The 19,503-nt window shown below is 37.2% G+C and overlaps 2 protein-coding genes, 1 long non-coding RNA gene and 1 other non-coding gene across 8 annotated transcripts in view; 3 read left to right on the top strand and 1 right to left on the bottom strand.

The window, feature by feature from the left end:
- MON2 (MON2 homolog, regulator of endosome-to-Golgi trafficking) overlaps positions 1–8,181 on the top strand; it is a 130,272-nt gene extending 122,091 nt beyond the window's left edge. For all 5 annotated transcript variants that reach the window (XM_004053489.5, XM_004053488.5, XM_031000799.3 and 2 more), the window contains one exon: positions 4,026–8,181. In XM_004053489.5, coding sequence (XP_004053537.1) covers positions 4,026–4,189 — 164 coding nt within the window. In that variant the 3' untranslated portion in view covers positions 4,190–8,181. The remainder of the gene's footprint in view (positions 1–4,025) is intronic.
- Positions 8,182–13,174: 4,993 nt separating this feature from the next.
- On the bottom strand, positions 13,175–15,060 carry LOC101131637 (putative uncharacterized protein encoded by LINC01465). The gene is given in 2 exon segments (XM_004065440.5): positions 13,175–14,566; positions 14,569–15,060. Coding segments are annotated over 2 exon segments (546 nt in total). The 5' UTR covers positions 14,917–15,060; the 3' UTR covers positions 13,175–14,368.
- LOC129525866 (uncharacterized) lies at positions 14,896–15,834 on the top strand. Its single transcript, XR_008670396.2, has one exon. It is a non-coding gene; the product is annotated as an uncharacterized lncRNA (long non-coding RNA).
- On the top strand, positions 15,097–15,204 carry MIRLET7I (microRNA let-7i). The gene has a single exon (NR_106296.1). It is a non-coding gene; the product is annotated as a microRNA let-7i (primary transcript).
- Positions 15,835–19,503: the final 3,669 nt, after the last annotated feature.

Genomic DNA, 19,503 nt, shown 5'->3' with positions numbered 1-19,503 from the left:
CCTTTGTTTGCCCTTTCTGTTGTTCATTCCTGTCCAGTCCATTCTTTACATGATAGCCGGAAATGATTTTTCTATAGTAGAGCTTTGATCATTTATTTCCTCATCCTCTCAAAGCAAAAAAATATTTTTCATTTACCATTTCTTACCAAATTGCAAAGAATACTGCAGTCTGACTCCATTCTAGTCATACTTTATTTCCCACAATAGATTTCATTTCCCCTACTCTCCACTAAACTAAAATTCTCAATCTTCCCAAATTTTTTCAACCTTTTGTTTATTCCATTGTCCAGCTTGTATCAACCTATTTGGAATACCACCCTACTTTTAAACCTTATTTTTAATCTCTTAAAGGTAAATAATTTTTCTTTTCATTGAATGCAAAGCTTTTTTATGTGTACTTGTCTCGAAGCACTCTATTTGTATTACAATTATGCATGTACATGACTCATCTCCCTTTACATTGTTAAGATTTTTGAGGGGCTTTTCAGACCATGTTTTGTTCTATTTTGAATCCTCTACAACATTGCTGTTCAAAGTATGGTTTGTTGGACCAGCCATTGATTGGCTTCAACAGTTTTGTTACTGGTCTGGGACAAGATAGTGAGCTGGCATCAGAATATAAATCAGATGTGTCACTAAACACACTGCTTGGTTCAGCTGACTTTTTTTTATACAAGAAGACATTGGTAAAGAAGAAAACTGTGTGTTGGTTTACATTCTGGCACAAGCTTCTTATTTTGTAGCAGATTGGCACCTTAAGGAGCATTACTTTTAATATCCAAGAAAAAAGTAGATTCCTAGTAAATTACTAATGAATGAGTTGTAGGATATTTGTTCCTGTCAACTATTATATAAATGGAGTAAATACATATTTTTCTTTTGTTAAAATTCACCCATTGGTACTTTGGCCTAGAAAGGGTATTATACCAAATCTTAAGAGGCAGTACACTTGTCTTTATTCAACCCAAAGGGATGGATGGAATTTCTAAGAAAAAGCCTGGGGCAATGTCCTGAATTTATCCCATTAGAGTTCAGATTTGGGTTTTCTTCAAAAGGTGTTCTGGGCTGGCACAGTGGCTCACACCTGTAATCCCAACACTTTGGGAGCCTGAGGTGGGAGGATTGCTTGAGCCTAGGAGTCTGAGACCATCCTGGACAATGTAGTCAGACCCCATCTTTTTTTTTTTAAAAAAAAAAAAGAACCAGAATGTGTATAAAGGGAGAAAAGGAAGCAAAAACTCAGTAACTCTTTTTTACAAAGCCAATAGGTTATATGTATAAGGCAGTGTAGTAATAGATGATCTAACTGTTAAATGAATGTTAAAAAATTGTTGAATGGAGTTTGAATTATGTCTCTGGGTCTATGAAGTGAAAATTTAAATTGAATGTAAACATATAAGATGATATAACATTTTAGAAAGCTGTGGTAAGCTTTATTAAGAAAAAGAATGACTTCATTATTTGTTTTGGGGCTTTTTAGTGAGAGAAGATGCATTTGTTAGACTTATTTTTGTTTGGGAGATTTTTTGGTTTTTGTCTTTTTTGAGACAGGCTCTCGCTCTGTCGCCCAGGCTGGTGTGCAGTGGTGTGATCTGTGCTTATTGCGGCTTTGACCTCCTGGGCTCAAGCGATCCTCCGGTCTTAGCCTCCCAAGTAGCTGGGACTGCAGACACGTGCCACCACACTCTGCTAATTGTTTTGTATTTTCAGTAGAGATAGGGTCTTGCCATGTTGGCCAGGCTGGTCTCATACTCCTGAGCTCAAGCGTCTGCCCACCTTGGCCTCCGAAAGTGCTGGGATTGCAGGCATGAACAACCGCCCCCCAGCCAAGATTTTGTTTTCATCATTTGACTTGATCTTTATTTAAAATTTTAAATAGGTAGTATACATATACATGGTCCAAAAATCCAAAACTGTAAAATGATATACAGGGAAAAGTTTTAATATGATCTTTTCCTTATTCTCTATCTGCCCAGTTCTTACTTTACCACAGACAACCATTTTTATTAGTTTGTGGATCCCTCCAGAAGTTTATTATCTGAATACAAAGTACATATTCTAATACTCCCCCATCCCGGTTTTGTACACAAATGAATATTTGTACACAATGAATTTTGTACACAAATGAATATTTAGACAGAGTCTTGTTCTGTTGCCCAGGCTGGAGTGCAGTGGTGCTATCTCAGCTCACTGAAACCTCCGCCTCCCAGGTTTAAACGATTCTCCAGCCTCAGCCTCCCGAGTAGCTGGGACCACCGCGTCTGGCTAATTTTTATATTTTTAGTAGAGATGGGGTTTCACCGTGTTGGCCAGGCCTGACCTCAGATGATCCACCTGCCTTGGCCTCCCAAAGTGCTGGAATTACAGGCGTGAGCCACCACGCCAGCCTAAAACATATTTTAACTTAAGAAATTTGAGTTGCTTCCTTTGAGTTTAAGATGTCATCATAACATACTTTTGTGTTTTACCGTAATAAACCGAGGGTTAATTTGGTCAATTGACTCTCCATCTGGGACAACCTAGACAGGTTTCAATCTATCTAATCTTTTGTTAAATGATTAGTGTAAAGTTTCACAGGAGACAACTGAAGCAGAATTTTTAAAACTTCTTAGACAGTGGCTTTTTGACTTTTGTATTCTGTTAAGCAGCAAAATTCTTTTTACAAATGAAATGTGATGTGAATTCCCAACATATTAAAACAGAGAAAAGCAGAACAGCTCCAGCCTGACTCCTCACCCTCAGCAATACCCATCAGCCCTATTCCCCATTTCTTCTTACCACACCCACCCTGAGGAAGCCCCTGTTTGGGAAAAAAAGGTTAAATTAACAGTATAGCATTTTTCCAAGATATGTACTAAGGCATGAACAGTGATGATGTTTGATGTCAGTAGGTATTGGATGGAAAAAAAAATCCATAATTAAGGGAACACTGGGTTAAAGGTAAATTTGTTCTTTTACTACAAGCCCTTAATAAATTGATATGAAGAATTAGTCTCCAAAAGGTGAGAGATATGAAACATCTGCCAAACTACTTTATCATGAGCTTTTTCCTAAGAATTAAATTGAGGAACACTAGTTTGAGAAACACATTTCTTTATTTTACAGTGGAAGAAGTAAGAAAAAGAGAAATTAAATGACTTGACCAGGGACACCCATCATTGCCTTATTTCAGAAAGAATTTTAGGCAATTGACACCCAGTAAATTGTAGTGAAAAACAGAATCAAAGCTCTCTACACATAGTATTTATTTTTCTTTAATACTATAATGCCTCTTAGATTTGAGACTTGTTTCACAAAATTTTAAAAATATCTAAAAGTCTAAAAAAAATCTTGCATATTGGGTGCCCAACATTATGCACAATACTTATAGGAAAATATAACTAATTGGGATATAACACTTTTGTCCTTTCAGTAGCAATAGCATTTAGCTGTACTATTTGTTCATGATAGTGGTGAAGAAGCCAGACATGGTTCCTCCCCACTCAAGTCTACAGCTAATGATATACATTAAAGATTAGCAAACAGTACAAGACAAGAATGGATCTGTTTGTGACAGTTTGTAATTAAAAGGAATATCAAGGATATTACTGGGAAAATCATTAAACATATTTTGTATTTCAAAAGATTTCTACTTTTAGCAGACAACTGAAAAAGTTATTTTCTAATTCTTGAAATGTACACTACATCCTCTCGCAATTATATTAAAAATGACAAAGGTTTGGATTGTTCTGAATTGCTTTGTTAGCTTTCAGAGCCTTCACAAATTGAAATACCATTTAAAATGTACTTTATCAAATTTATTGTTACTGATGACTGCACACTGAGCATATGTTTTTTCCCATACCTTATTAAATATAGCAGGAAATCTTTGAAAAATTAAAAAGATAAAAAGATACAAGCTTGTAGAATCTTCATGTTTCAGAGTTTTTTCTTCACATTCGGTTTAAAGGATTGTGTTCATGTTAATTGAATAATCTCTGCTATTTAATTCCACCCTTTTGAGGTTTTATACTTTTGCATTACAGTTGATGGAAATACCTGGGCACAAGTAATTGCCTTATACCCAACTTTAGTAGAATGCATCACCTGTTCTTCTTCAGAAGTCTGTTCTGCACTTAAAGAGGCACTAGTTCCTTTTAAGGATTTCATGCAACCACCAGCATCCAGAGTTCAAAATGGAGAATCTTGACCGGCTACAATATATTTGAAAGCAGGAAGATATTCTAAAAAATGTTTGCTCCTAATTGAGTCTTCTGTGAGAAGGACATTTCTTACTGCAAATAATTCTTGGCAGCTGTTGTTGGCCTCCTTTAAATTCTACTTACCTGAGTTCAGTAATTCATATTACAGGCTTGCACATCAACAAAGGCTCCTGAATGAACAGCAGTGTAAGGCTTTAATAAATTAAACTGATGGGAGGGATAATTAACACTACAGTATACATGCTACCATATCTCCAGTTGGTGATTTAAAGTGAGCTTATGTACAGTTTGTGGTGTATGTGTTAATGATGTACTTTTTAAAAAGAAAGAAAAGATATTTCAATTCAGTCAGATTTATTAGTCTGGTGTTTTTGCACCCTTTTTCAAGTACAAAATCGTACTAGAATTTTATGCAAGATGGTACTGTAACATTCCATATTATCTATAACCAGCCTTTGTTAACAAAGGGAACTGATATACTTGTGTGTATAATAAATGGTACAGTTCTGTATAAAATAGTGCATTTATTTAAATTTTAAAAGTATTGATAATGTTAAATGCTTAAAGCTCTATTATTAATACAAAATTGTTTGCTTACATTTTTACTTATAATTTGCCTTCATATGTGGCGGATAAGCTCACCGTATGATCATGCAGTTAGCTTCATGCTTATTTTAAATGTATTATTAGTGACCATTAAACATATGACCAGTAAGGTCACGTGAACACAGCAGCAAATAGTTTATGATTTGCTGATTTTGGAGCTTTGAAATATAGGTTCTTAATACATTGATACATATTGTAGCACTATGACTTCATCATACCTCATTTCTTTAAACAGCTCTCCAAGCTTTCACTGAAGTCTGTCTGTTTTTTATATTGGCTGTCTGGATTTTAAAGACTTTTCATATTTTATATTTCTACTGATTTTGTTTCCCCTAACATTTGTCACTGTCTTTGAATTATGACCCAGGCAAGATGATTTCAGATTTTCTAAAATCTTGCCTGTGAGGTTTTGTTCATATCAGTGCTTCATTTTGTAATGTCTTCTCAAGAAAAATACCTATGTTAACTCACAAGTATAAAATATGTGTGTATTATAAAACAATGAAAAGTGTATTTTTGGAGATAGTAAAGCATTTAGAAGTGCAGTGAACTTGCTGTCATGGAGTAAAATGCTAATTATGTTTCACTTTCCTATCCTAGTGAAAAAGAAAAGTGCTCTTGAGTACAATACCTTAATTATTTCTTAAAATACTGACTTTGACCTAGCTCACTGTATTTTTTATTTAATGGATTATGGATTATAGTATTTTTCTTCTGAGTTAAATTTTCATAATTTATGTGAAGACACAAAGATGTTTAAAACAATGATTATTCATAAGAAATCATAATGGTCTCGGTATTATTTTAGTGTATTGGAAGGTCTTTGATCTTAATAGAATTTATAAATTTCAGCTTCTCCAGAATAATCATAAAACTGCAAAAAGATATTATAATTGAGTCATGATTGAGATACAGTTTTGAGGCTATTGCAATTGTGTAATTATTTAATTTGCATTATCTGTAAAATGTAGTAAGGTCTTTGAGGGGATATTTTTTATTTACATGAATTACTGAATTTCTATTTTATTATTTCACCTAAAATTAAGGTAAAATATGGCATTTCATAAGTTCTGCTTTCAGCATTTTCCTTAAAGTTGTAAAAAATCGAGCTATGTACTTATTTTCTATATTTGGGTATGTTAAATTGAGGATTAGAAAAATCCACATAATCACTGATAAAGCATTGAAACAGAATAACCCAAGGGTAGTGTACCGATTCAGTAACATGTTAAAAATATTGCTATGCATTTATTCAAAGGAAAATGGTCTATTCTTGAGAAATAAAAGAGCAGTTGCAATTAGGATAATTAAATAGTTAAATATGAGTCAAGTGTATGCAATATACATTTATATGAACCGAAGCTTGCTTTATCAGGACCATGCCCTACAGTTCAAAACATAAACATAGTGAATGTTTTAATATCATATAATAAGGTAATAAATGCCAGTCTTAGTGTGAAGCAAGTGGGTGGCCCCCTTGGTAGTATAATTGGACAGGCTTTTCCTCCAGAATATTTCCTGTCACCCTCCAAGAGTCACTACAGTAATTGATTGCTGGCATGGAACACATTGCCCTTGTCTTGTTAGTATGAATTGGGTTCTCCAGTGACTAGAAGAACTGGGGTGTGTGAAATTATTCGATGCTAGGAGATTCAAAAAGGAAGCTCTCAAAGATAAGATCATTTTATGGCACAATTGAGTCTATAACCAGCCCTTTAAGCAGTAGTAAAAATGTCCTTTGTCATACTTACTAGAAATACTATGAGTTTTTTTTTTTTTTTCATTTGAGATGGAGTCTCGCTCTGTCACCCAGGCTGCAATGCAGTGGCACGATCTTGGCTCACTGCAACCTCTGCTTCCCGGGTTCAAGCAATTTCCTGCTTCAGACTTCCAAGTAGCTGGGATTACAGACATGCCACCATGCCAGGCTAATTTTTTAAATATTTTTAGTAGAGATGGGGTTTCACCATTTTGGCCATTATGGTCTTGAACTCCTGACCTCAGGTGATGTGCCCGCCTTGGCCTCCCAAAGTGCTGACATTACAGGCGTGAGCCACTGCGCCCAGCCAATACCATGAGTTTTAAGCCTCACATCGTCACTTGCTGTCACTGCCAGTGCCTGTTTTATTCATATTGCTGGACAACAGACATATGCCACCAATTGTATGATTAATAAAGTCTTTTTCTGGCCATTTTGTCCATTATAAAGGAAATAAACTAATTGTTAACTTGCATAGATTACTTCTTAGTTTCCTATGCTACCACCACTGCCAAGAGAAAAAAAAATACATCATTTTGTAATGTCTTTAGTATTTCTTTATAACTAGTGTTAAGGTTTTGTTAATTTTATTGTATACATTTGTAACATTTATTAGGAGCCTTTTAGGTTCCAAAACAAACAAAAGGCATAAAAGTCTGGCTTAGAACCACTTTTCACTTGCTTTCATTTTTAATTTTATTCACTTAACAGCTAACATCTCTCTTGTTTCTTGTTTTTTCCATTATATGGTTATCGATTCAACTCTTGCTATATTCCTTAAATTTGTATGTATCATCAGAAGAAAGAGATGAACAATTTAGTGTAGATATTTTATTCTGGAGAATAATATTCAATTAAATGATTTCTACAGCAGGCCAGTAACAACTAGATTATTTGTCCTTTCTCAGTATAATTTTAAAGAGCATTTTGTTTTATTGTCGCAATTTGGTACCACTAGTCCCAGGTAACCATTGGGCCAAAGGATCAGTTGAGAAACAGTTAAGGATGAATTAGCATAAGTTATGGAACAGTGTTAGAAAACAACTCAAAAGTATATTCTTTATTGAGGTGGTCATTATTACATTTGTGTCAATGAAGGGCAGTGTAGTTATTTTATAATGACTAATATTTTCTCCCCAAATACAGAATAATTCAGATGGGCAACCAAGTTTTCAAGAGACTGCTGTAGGTGAAGTCTGTCTAGCCAAGGCAGAACATTTGCAGGAGTCCCTAACTGTGCCACCCTTGGAATGGGTTAGTGTGCAGGCTTAGAATATTGTGGATTACAGTTTTTCAGAGAAAACTACCACAGATGTAGACAAAAATGATCTCTGAAAGCATTGCCAGCAGCCAGGTATGTTCCTTAGATTTCCACTTAGGTTTGGCATTTTGGCAGATAAGCTAATCTTGTATAAAGTATCACATTTTACTATGCTTAGTGTTCCTGGGTTGTATTTATCTACATTATTAGAGGGAATTTTTATTTTAAAAAAATTATCATTCATGAGAAGAATGGGAGTTCATGCCACATAGTATTTTACCAATTTATATAAAGTGGGAAAAGTCTTTAATACTTCATGATCACTTGAATTAAAGTTTTTGTATCTCTGGAAAGTAGAATAGTGCTTTCATTTGAAAAGTGTTTATAGATTCAGAAAGAGAGATAATGTCTTTGTATCTTGATTTATATACAGACCATTTCAGAGGAAGTTAAATGTCTTACAAATCCAATACTTTCTAATGCTCTTAACAGTGTTGGCTATTTAAAAGAACATGTGGCAAGTTCTATATGAATATTCTTGGTCATCTCGACTAATTCTGAGGCAATGATGGACAGAGACGCTACTTCTTATTTAACTCTAGGCATGTTGACTTTTCAAAGCGGTTTCCTTATTTCTAAACAGAGATGATGATCAATGAGTTACTAATTCTTTAGAGGAAAAAATGCATAATTTGAGTGTGGAGTTGATTTTAATGACATTAGGGTAATTCAAGTTGATTGATAAATTTATTACTATATCGTAAGAGAGATCTTTGACCATTTTTCTTCCTTTTTCTTGGACATCACTTTCTTCCCTCCCCTTCTCTCTTTTATGTTTTTATCCTTGTTAAATTTTATGTTTATGTTACCATCTTTCTTATATTTTCCCCTGATTTTTCTCTTTTAATTCCTCTTTCATTCTCTGCCTCTTCTCTTTCAGCTCTTTCTCTAATTGTGCCTATTCCTTGTTCATAAGAAGTGGAGCTGTTAGTGGTAGAACCACTGCTCATTGCCTTTCTATTAAATGAGATTCTAGAAATACTTTCCACTTTGGCCACTGTTGCGTTTTTGCCAAGGTAAAGTTCCCCTGCCATCTTGAAATAGCTGAACAAGTTAAAGTAATATGTTCCAAAAACTGGAAGTGCCATAAAAAACTAAAAATAAAAAAAAAAATTGTGACTATAACTCCTACTGTCTTTATGAATACACGGGATTCAGCAGCCAAGATGCTCACAAAATGGGATTGCTATAAATATGATGGATTCAGCACCTAAATTTGGAATAATCATGTCTTTTCTGTTATGTGGGTAGAGAGATTATATATATTTTCTCAAAGTAAAGTATTTAAAACCTGTTTAAATGAGGGTTTTGGCTGGCGTGGTGGCCCACACCTGTAATCCCAGCACTTTGGGAAGCCAAGGTGGGAGTATCACTTGAGGCCAGGAGTTTGAGACTAGCCTAGACAACATAGCAAGATCCTATCTCTAGTTCAAAAAAATGTTTTTAATTAGGGTTTTGGTTTTTTATGATTTTGGGGGGTGGGGGAGATATTTGTTTTTTTGAGGCAGATGTTTAAACTTTTAGATTTATCCCATCTTAATATTGATTTATATTGATACTGCCTACTTACAAGAATGATTTGAGGCAGCATATTGCCCATGTATTTCAACTATTTTCATTTTTCTGTTGCAAAGCAGTCTTTGATGGAAGACCCGCAATCTTATAGTTCTCATATCTGAGTCTTTCTGGAGTGTATTTGGTGTCTGTGTGATTGGTTCACCCAGAGGTCACCCAGAGGTCAATTGAAACCTTCCTAATTATACTATGGTATTGATTCTATCACCTCAAGTATGAAAAAATTAAATTTTCAGACCATTTTCAGTTGCTGCGAATGTAGTTACACTAAGTTTTATTTTAAACTAAAATTCAATAAACAGTGCAGCCAGGGAAGATCTGCTAAACCATGCCATTATTTGGAAAATCATTGCAATATATTAACAACTGCTTCCTTCTATGATGTTTTATTACATGGAGAAAAATACTCCATACCTATATTGCAATTTTATTTTTATCTAGAAAAATAAAATATTAGGCTTCAGACCCAACTGTGCAAATTTCATTTGCTTTCCATCTCTTACTACTACCTCTGTGTCATAATTTAACACATAACATACAACTCCTGTCTCTTAAGGCAGCTACCATATGGTGTTTATGTCAGACTGGATATATTTATCTAATTTTGTGAAATTCTTTTTTAGTTCCCAACACAATTCTTGAAAGTAATACCACTGTTGTTACTCTTTCTCCTTACAATTTTTATGTTGTTGAGATGTATCAGTTATGTATTATAATCATGAAATTGTATTGGCCTCAAACCCAAATTTTCTTTGTAGTCTAGGATAGATTTTTCATGAAAGCTATATAGTTATAACTGTGATTGTATAGATTATTTGCTTTACAGCTAACATTAAGCATGATTCCAGGTTTTTAATTATGTTCCAGCAACACTAGTATTTCTTTATAACTTAAAATCATAACCACTTTGATAATTTACCTTTGGATCTGACCAGTGATTCATTTCTTGAATATACTTTGTGTTTGCTTTCTCATCCCCGTTAAGTCTGAAACATTATTGACACCCTACATCACTTACTCTGTTTAAAGACTTTACGAGTAGTGAGTCACGTGTTTAGGATGATCACTTTGGGAAAAAAAAAGTATAGAGTAAAGCGGAAATGTTCTAGAGAGCTTTATTAAAACCATTAATATATAAAATGAAAAAATAATAAACAAAAGACACGAAGTGTCTCTCAATAGTTTAGAAAGAAAGATTTGGAACTTTAAGTAAAAATGCTAGGTCAAGTAAAAATGTAATCCAGATGTAGATTAGATTATCTTAATCTTATGAGCATTTTTTTTTAATTTGGTGAAGCTGTTTTGAAACTGCCTGTCCATATCAATGCCAGACTATCTCTCTACCTCTCAAAGAAAATAATTTGCATTAAAATTCCTTTTTTTGTTATGTAATGAAAGTATAAAACAAGAATTTGTACATTACTCAGTGTGTACTGCAGTCAGATATAGTTAAAATAATTTTTCTGATGCGTAATTTTAACCACCATTTCTGGAGTACCTAGTATGTGCAGGCCAAGGCTTTGCCTATATTATTCCCTTTAATCCTCAAAGTAGCCTTGCAAAGAAGTTATTTTCATTTTACAGAAGAGTCAAGGATTAGGGGGTTGAAGTGAGCTGCCTAGAGTCACATACCTAAAGTCCAGTTGGATCACTATGTCTTGCTTTTTCAAAAGCAGTTCTTTCTACTACAGCACAATAGTTTCATGTTTTACAGTCCATTAAAATCCAAGACTTATAAAATAAACTAAAAACACTCGAGGCAATTACTATTTCTATGATGGGCACTGGGACAAATATACTTGAACATAACAAAGAACTAAAAATACTGTGAAAAAAAGATTTGTCTTAACGATGACCTTGAAAGTTGCATTGGGTTTTTATTATTGGTCCAGGTTTAAAACATTTTATCTATTTAAAACATATGTTGTGTGTTTTAAGAAGTTATGTTATAAATAACAGCATTGTGGTTAAGAGCCCAGAGTCTGGGGCCAAGCTTCTTAGATGCAAATCCCCAACTCTGTTATTTTACTAAATGTGTGACCTTGGGCAAGTTAATTAACCTGTTTTGGTGTCCTCCTCTGTGAAATAGAGTTAATCGTGGTATTTAACAGAATTTAAAATGTAGTGTGTTCTAAAGCGCTGTGCCTGGAACATCATCACCACTAGGTAGTTAGGGAAGTAAAACACATTTGGCACACATCATTCAAGAATGGCCAGAAAATCCATGTCTTCCCACAATAGGGACCAATTTTTTGCCTTTCACCAGACAACCACTGAATGTTAAGAATCTACTGTGTGCTAATAACTGTGTCCTTGCTGTATGACAGAAGCTATTTGGAGCGCTCTCAAGTGCTTATTACAGCTAGTCAAGGAAACCGCATATATAAAATAATACTGGATACAAGACTATACAATTAAATATTGGTGTATCACTAACAACTGTTTAGACCCTGTTTTTGCGTTAGGCATTGGGTTAGTCTCTGTCCTCATGGAGTTTTCAGTTTTATAGGGAATACAGACCTTTTAACAAGTATGTAAAGTACAGTAAAAGACAAGTACAGATTAAAATGAAATCATAAAATAGGAACCTTAGCCTAGTCTTCTGTGGTTCAGGTTAATAGTGCTGTTAGTAGTCAGAAGGAAGTTTTTTAAAGAAATGAAAAAGCTCAGTGGTTAAGATAGAAATTAAAGTTAGTCTTGATGGCTACCTAGATTTTGGATGAGTTCAAAGGATATACGGAGGGATTTCAGGCAAGATAATGTGAGCAAGGCATATCTGTGAAATAGAAAACAGTGCATTTTGGTGTATTGTGTGAAACAAGGTTGGTTGTGAAGGATTGGGTCCCTTCATAAAATTCCTTGAAAGCCAAGGAGAGTAGTTTAGATTTGAGATGGCAGGGGTCTGGAGTGATTTAAGAATAAATTATAAAACCAAGGAAGATAAACTTGCAATCATAAGCAGGATAGGATATATACAGTATGGAAAGCTAAGCTAGAAACCTGTTGCAATTTTCTTGCTATGAGGTGATGATAAAGAATTGATTAACGGTGGTCATATTCAGAAAGGATACTTAAGATTCCTGATATGCGGGGAGGGGCGAGAAAAAGTTGGTGGTAACAGTACATTATATGTGGATGATGAGTATATTGGTGTTAGCACTGTTAAAAACATTATGGAAAGGAATGTAAGTGATAAAGTAGTATAATGACTAAATTTAGTTGGAAACTACTGCTGTAACAAATCTGTATACCATAGACCAAACAGGTGTTTAGTGGCCATTTAAAAATCTGTGCCATTACGGCAAAGGACATTTGCTTTGGTACAGAATAATCTGATCCACTGCGCAGTCAATGAGCAGTGAGGGTTGATTCCCATGGCAGTCCAATCTTTGCTTATCAAGGAAGGATGGTGTGAAGTTCCTACAGACTTTCTGGTAAGTGATTGATAGGTGAGTTTACGCTTTGATTGAGTTTTTGCTTTGAGTTTATGCTTAGTGATTGATAGGTGAGTTTATGCTTTGTCAAGTAACGCATTTAACTGCAAATGTATTATGTTTACACAAATATTCTTAATTGGAAATAGTTTCTGAATATGCACCTAAAAATGTTGTTATGAAATATGTCAGGCAGGCTGATTTTCAACTTGAAAACTTCTACTTCAAGAAATTGTTTGGGTCCCATCGCCTATACCATGTAGAATAGAAACAAAAAGCCAGTTATTTAATTTTTAATTTGCAATTAAACTCTTGGCCAAGAGGATCTGTTGTCCAAAATTACATCGTGATAGCTTAAGAAAAAAAAAAAATCTTACTTTGCCAGAAAGGGAATTATACAAGGATATCTTTATGAGTTGCTGCCAAATTTTGTTCTAGACCACGGCCCTCTGGCCTCCATGAAGGATCAAAGTCTGGGCAAAGACAATTCTAAGTTGTAGGTAAACATGCTTTTCGTTTCCCTCCATTCCTTACTTTTGTCATAAGCAGTCTGGATTTTCAGGGGTAAAGGCTGATAGGGTTGCCAGATACAGTCATTAAAAATTGAGAATGTGCAGTTAAATTGGAATATCAGATAAACAATTTTAAAAATATATGTAACACACATATGCCAAAACACTGGTTATTTGAAATTCCAATTTAACTGGGCGTCCTGTATTTTATCTGACAAGCCCTAACTACTTCTTTAAAATAATTTGTTAACTTCCTACAAAAAATCTCTAAATGGGAGGAAAAACAAAATCCCGTAAGTCGTCTGGACCAAAAGCAGAAGTGGCTCCATGGCAGTCAGCCTTCTCCCTAACTTGGCTTAAAAAGAAAAAGCCAAAACCAGAAGTCCCAAAAGCTTGCGTTTAAAGCGCGCTGTGCCGCAGCTTTCCCGCCTGTTTTCTGCGGAATGTAGCACGGCAGCCACCCCGCGTGGGTGGGGCTCGTATGGTTGTGTCCTCGCTGGTTGGGAAAGGAGGTGCCGGAAACTTCAAACCACGGCCAGGGTACAACGTGTCCGCTTAGGCGGCGATGTGCGCCGCCATCTTCTTTGCGGGCAAAGGCCGAAAAAAGTTTGGGACTCCACTCTCCCCCGCTGAGCCGATGGAGGGCATCGCCCGCTGCCTCAGCACTCTGGTGACGTGGAATCGGGGTCCCCTCTTTCAGGGCTGATTTCTGGTGGCACGCTGACGCCTGCCAAGGCAGGGAAAGGGGACGCCGCCTCTGTCCCGGATGTAAGATGGCGGCGCGGGGGGCGGCCTGGCGGGGCGGTCACGTGGTGAGGAGTAGCGCGCGAGCCTCCTTAAGTGATCTCTAAGGTTCGTCCGGACGCACAGGAGCAGCGGAGCGCGAGACGGGTCTTGTGTCCGCACGCGTCGAGTCGTCGCTGTCGCCACCCGGGCCATCGCCGGGCCCGGTTTCACTGTTAAGGGGTTTTCGTTTGTTCCGTTTTCGCCTCCTGTAGAGCTGAACGGGAATTCCCCAAAGGGTGCTGGGGAACGGGTGGCCTGGGGACTTCCCGGCTATGCCTTGGCTGCTGTTTGGCGGAGCCGGCGGCAGCCTCTGCGGGATGCCCGCTGGCGATTATCGGCGCCGAGAGCGGGCCGGCGGGGATTCGATAGCGCAGCGCGGGTGGGGGCCCGGGTACCGGACTCGGCCGCAGCCCAGCCCCCACCGGGGGCTCGGAGCAGGGAGGGGCGCGAGCGGCGCAGCTCGGGACGTGGCGGCAGCTTCTAGCGGGCGAAGCGCGGGAGCGCTGCTCGCTGCCTCTCGGGGGCAGTCCAGAACCAGTTGGTGTCTGACTGCGCTTTTGCCGCCCATTTCCTGCTTTGGAGCGGCTGAGGCGACGCGCTCCCCTCGGGCAGTGGAGGGAGCGGCTCTCTCCGCAGGACACCGCCGCCTTTCTCTCTTCAGAGCGGTGGCTGACGTACAGAACGCCGGCTGTAACACCCGGGCGCCGGCGCCGCGCCTCATCCCCGTAGCTCTCGGGGCGCGCTGGGAGTAGCCGAGCCGCTGGGTGCTGGGCGGGGTCTCCGGGCGCGGCGCCGGGGGGTAGGCAAAGGAAAAGAAGGGGCGGCGGGCCGACGTCGGCGGCGAGGAAGGACGGAGGAGCGCCAGAGCCGCTTTGCTGCCCTCCGCGTGGTCCCGTGCCTCCCCGACACCATGGCCCTGGCTGAGGTAGTAGTTTGTGCTGTTGGTCGGGTTGTGACATTGCCCGCTGTGGAGATAACTGCGCAAGCTACTGCCTTGCTAGTGCTGGTGATGCTCAGCGCCGCGGAGGACAATGGCTGGGAATCCCCTTTGTTTTCCGGGGCGCTGCCTGGGGACAGCCCGCGAAGCCTCGGCGCCCGGCCGGCGCGGCCACCACGGAAACCGTTAGTTTCACATTTTCCTAGAAGGAATTGAGGGGAGTGGGGTGGACCGCGATGCATTTTAAAGGTTGGGAAAGAGCTAAGCCATTGGATTCCTTTTCTTGAAGGAAGGAGTGGAATTGTGTAAGATAATTGATACAGATAACTTTTTCACCCTAAAAAATTCTAACACTTCTTTCAGCAGTTAAATGCCAAATTTAGTGTGTACCTGTTTTACTTCATTCTTTAGCTGTAGGTTGGAGTGGTGTGAGCGATCGGCAGAACTGGCATTAGAGGGGCAGAAGAAGTAGACCTGATAATTAAAGTTTATGCCTTAACATTTTAGATCTGGTTTCTGATGTGCTCTCTTAGTAAATGTGAGTGTGTCTTTAAAAACGTAAACCCAAAGCAATTTAAAGTTTCTCTTTAAACTTTGCAACTCGCGAATGAGAAGATTGAAATTATTTGTAGATAATTGCACTATTCCGATTTTTTAATGTATGAGGCAAACAAATAAATTTTATGTACAGTGTGCTGTGAATGGTTTTGTTTTTTGTTTTTTCTCTTTAGTTTAACCTTGGGGCTCAGATTCTGCTGGTGTGGTGGGTTGGTTTTTTGGTTTTTATGGCCTTTGATTCTAATGTTATGTGGTACTTACATCTTTGAGGTTTTGTATGGGAGAAGAGGACTAGGAATTGAAAGTGGTTTCTAGATTTGAGTTTAAAATCTAACACTCATTTTGATTCCTGAGTGACCACTACTCCTAATAGGAAAATACCTTTGCATAGAGAAAAAAGGTAGTTTGGATAACTAATGAAAATACTCAGTGCTCTAATACCCTGAAGTCTGCGTGGAAAACAAGATACTTGTATTTTTATTTTATTTTCACTGAGGGAAGTAAGTGGTCAGTTTTAGTACTTTTCGTTGAAAACTGATCTGTATTTGTACAGAATAAGTAGTTTTGAATATAATGTAATCACAATTTTCTATGGTTTTCTGATGCTCAGTTGAAAAACAAATAAGGCAGTTCACCAACCAAACCCTTCAGCAGGAGTTTGAAAATTAGATTTATCATTCAAAAGTGATCTAATATATGTACCTTGATTGGGTTTGGTTTAGCCTTGAGAATAACCTTACTTAATCTGATCTCATCAGGATGGAGCCGCCTCACTGTGGGAAGGGCGGGGAAGAACCTTATCTTGAATCTTAAGGTGCAGAAAATGCTTGAATGTTGGCTCTTGAAGTTTGCTTTTCTTGATAGCAACGCAGAGTAAATTCAAGGCTTTGTTAAGTGCTTGTTTTCTTAAATAATGAAAACCTCTGCGGTGCTGTGTCAAATCTTGGTTTATGGAGAAGCTAATCATAACATGCTAATTTCATTATGATTTTATTTTCCAAAACACTTCATTCGACCAACCGAGGTAATCATCCAACCCACTACACTCTAACATTTTTGTGGAGAATCAACAGTTGTTAATCTGCACCCCAAAGTATAACAAATTCTGCTGGTAATTTAAACTTTAAGCGGATAAGCACACCAGAAATGCTCAATGTCCTATACAGATAAACTATTCATACTTTATATCTTGTGTTTTTAAAGTAAATTTTATCCACAACTACATATTGCCCAAATAGTAGTAACATTTTTGAGTTATTGGATGTAAAGGTACTTTGAGAAGTTAACTGTTTCCTAAGTTACAAGAGAAAATACTGCCACCAGCTGACTTGTTTTAATCCCATAGCTATATTTCTGCTCTAATCTCCAATTTTAAAAGAGTCTGCTAATTACATTTCTCTGCACACCAACTGAAAATTACCAACTGAACATTTTCCTTGTTGACAGTTTCCCACAAGATGAATTTGATTTATCAAAAATACAGCTTTCTGAACTTAGTATTATTGACATTTACTTGGTGCAGTTAACTTTTTTGTTAAAGGTCTGTTGTCAAGCATTTAAGTAATTTGTAGTTGTAAAAAGCCACTGATGGAAAGTAATAAGGCAGTATTTTGAGTGCCCTTCTCAATAAGTACATACTAAACCAAAGGAAAGCTGGGTTATGGTAATAACATTTTAATAAATGTCATCCTCAATTGGAAATGGAGACGGTGTTATGGTATATAGGACAGACCATATGGAGAGAAGATTCTTGGAGAACACAGTTTTGCTTCATACTTCAAAATTCCTGATTGCTAATCTTACATAGAAAAGCTTTGTTTACAAGCTATTTTAAAATAACCTTTTGGCAGGTAGGCAAGACTGACTGGCAAGGGTGCACTCAAGACATTGTGTCTTGTGGAGTGGTCCCCAAAGAATTCCTGCCAGAGGCACCTGACAGCACAAATTAGCTCTTCAGTGTATAAGCACAAAGCACCAAAAAGGCTGAGATTTCTTCCTAGCTACGTGCTCTCTCCCGCTATTGTTTATTACACTCCACCCGCTCCATGGTGAAGCTGACAAAGGAATACTATTAATTTCCTTTCCCACTGAATAATCCCCTCTGTAATTTCTACAACAAAAGGTAAATAGGACAATCATCTTCAAAAATGAATTAGGCCAGATTGGTAGTACCCAAAAGGAGAATTAATGACCATTGTCATAAACTCTGAAAAGCTGTTGGCGCTACTGATAATCTAGATAATTAAGCAAAAATTTGAAAATTATTTCTAAGATTGTCTAATGAAGTTCACTAAGTGTTTTTGTTAGGTTATCACTATTGGGCACCATGGGGAAAGCAAAATAATTGTATAGCTAGGTCATTGCCCCAAAGGAAAACAGGAAAGATGTCACATGAAGTGTTTAAGAATCAAAATGTAATTAGCTGAGTGTGGTGGTGCCTGCCTGTAGTCCCCGCTGAGGTGGGAGGATCTCATGAGCCCAGGACTTTGAGGCTGCAGTGAGCCATGATTGCACCACTGCAGCCTGGGCAACAGAGTGAGACTGTCAAAAAAAAAAAAAATCAATGTGAGCTCAGTGCAGTGATGTGCACCTATAATCCCAGGTACTCTGGAGGCTGAGGCAGGAGAGTCACTGGAGCCCAGTAGTTTGAGACCTGCCTGGACAAAATAGTTGAGATTCTGTCTCAAGAAATTAAATAAATAAATAATCAAAATGTGGGCAGGTGAGAAAAACATTAGTGACCTACTTCACTTTTGAGACCTGGCAGAAAAGTGATTGAATGAGCTAAGGGAAGGGAAGTATGGAACACTTCAAATAGTATAGTAATTTAGGGAGTTCTTTTGGTTAGGTTTGTTGCCTGAGATCTTGGAGATGACAATCGCAGTGATAATGATATTCTAGGTGATTTACAGTTTAGTTTCATATTATCTGCTACAAATACGCTGGGAGTGTCATCAGAATTAAAAGAAATATTAGCAGTTCTACATGGAATTTATGTGTTTTCTTATCTCAAGTTGAAAATTTTTTTTTGGTTAAATTTGTTTTACATTTACCTTTCTTTAAAAGTGCTGTTTTGTTCAGATGTAATGGAATTCTGCCTACACAGGATTTTTGGCCACTAAATTTGTGAATAGGGTCCTTTAAAGGCATACTATTGACACCCGATAATGTAACTTTAGTCTTTTAGTTATATCAAATATGAACAAACCTAAGACACAATCTTGTGTTTTTAAGGATAAGTTCCTAGTTCTTTCCTCTTATTCAACATCAAACAACACTTACAGAAAATACATTATTTTCTTCGAATCAGGTTTACAAATTCCATTAGTTCCACTATAATATAATTGAGAGTATTTTATCATGGAAGTCAGGAGTTCGCAGAAAGCCAAGCAGTGTGATATGTCACAGAAAATTCAAGTAAATTAAGGACTAAAAACTGTCCACAGACATTGACAGTTTAGATCATATATGTAGTTGTAATGTGTTTTCTGTTATACATGAAAAATCCCTTAACTGCTCTTAGGTTGAGTAATAAACAACGGGTGTTTTATCTCACTTTGAACATAACTACCAAAAAGGTATTAAGATTCAGAGATTGCTGTTTTAATATTTTGCACATAGTGTATTTTAAAGCCCTTGTTAAACAGAAGTATTATGTAGATACAGGCATGGGCTAGTTTTAGTCTTAATAGTAACACTGACTTAATGTTACCATAATAGATGGCCGAAAGAGTTGACTAAACTCTAAAAACAGATACATAAGCAAATTAAAATATATTTTTCTGTTTTAAAAACAAATTTACATACTTTTTA

This window comes from Gorilla gorilla, chromosome 10 (genome assembly GCF_029281585.2).
Source record: "Gorilla gorilla gorilla isolate KB3781 chromosome 10, NHGRI_mGorGor1-v2.1_pri, whole genome shotgun sequence".
NCBI lineage: Eukaryota > Metazoa > Chordata > Mammalia > Primates > Hominidae > Gorilla > Gorilla gorilla.
The sequence above is the reverse complement of the archived record's forward strand: the minus strand, read 5'-3'. Positions and strand labels throughout refer to the sequence as shown.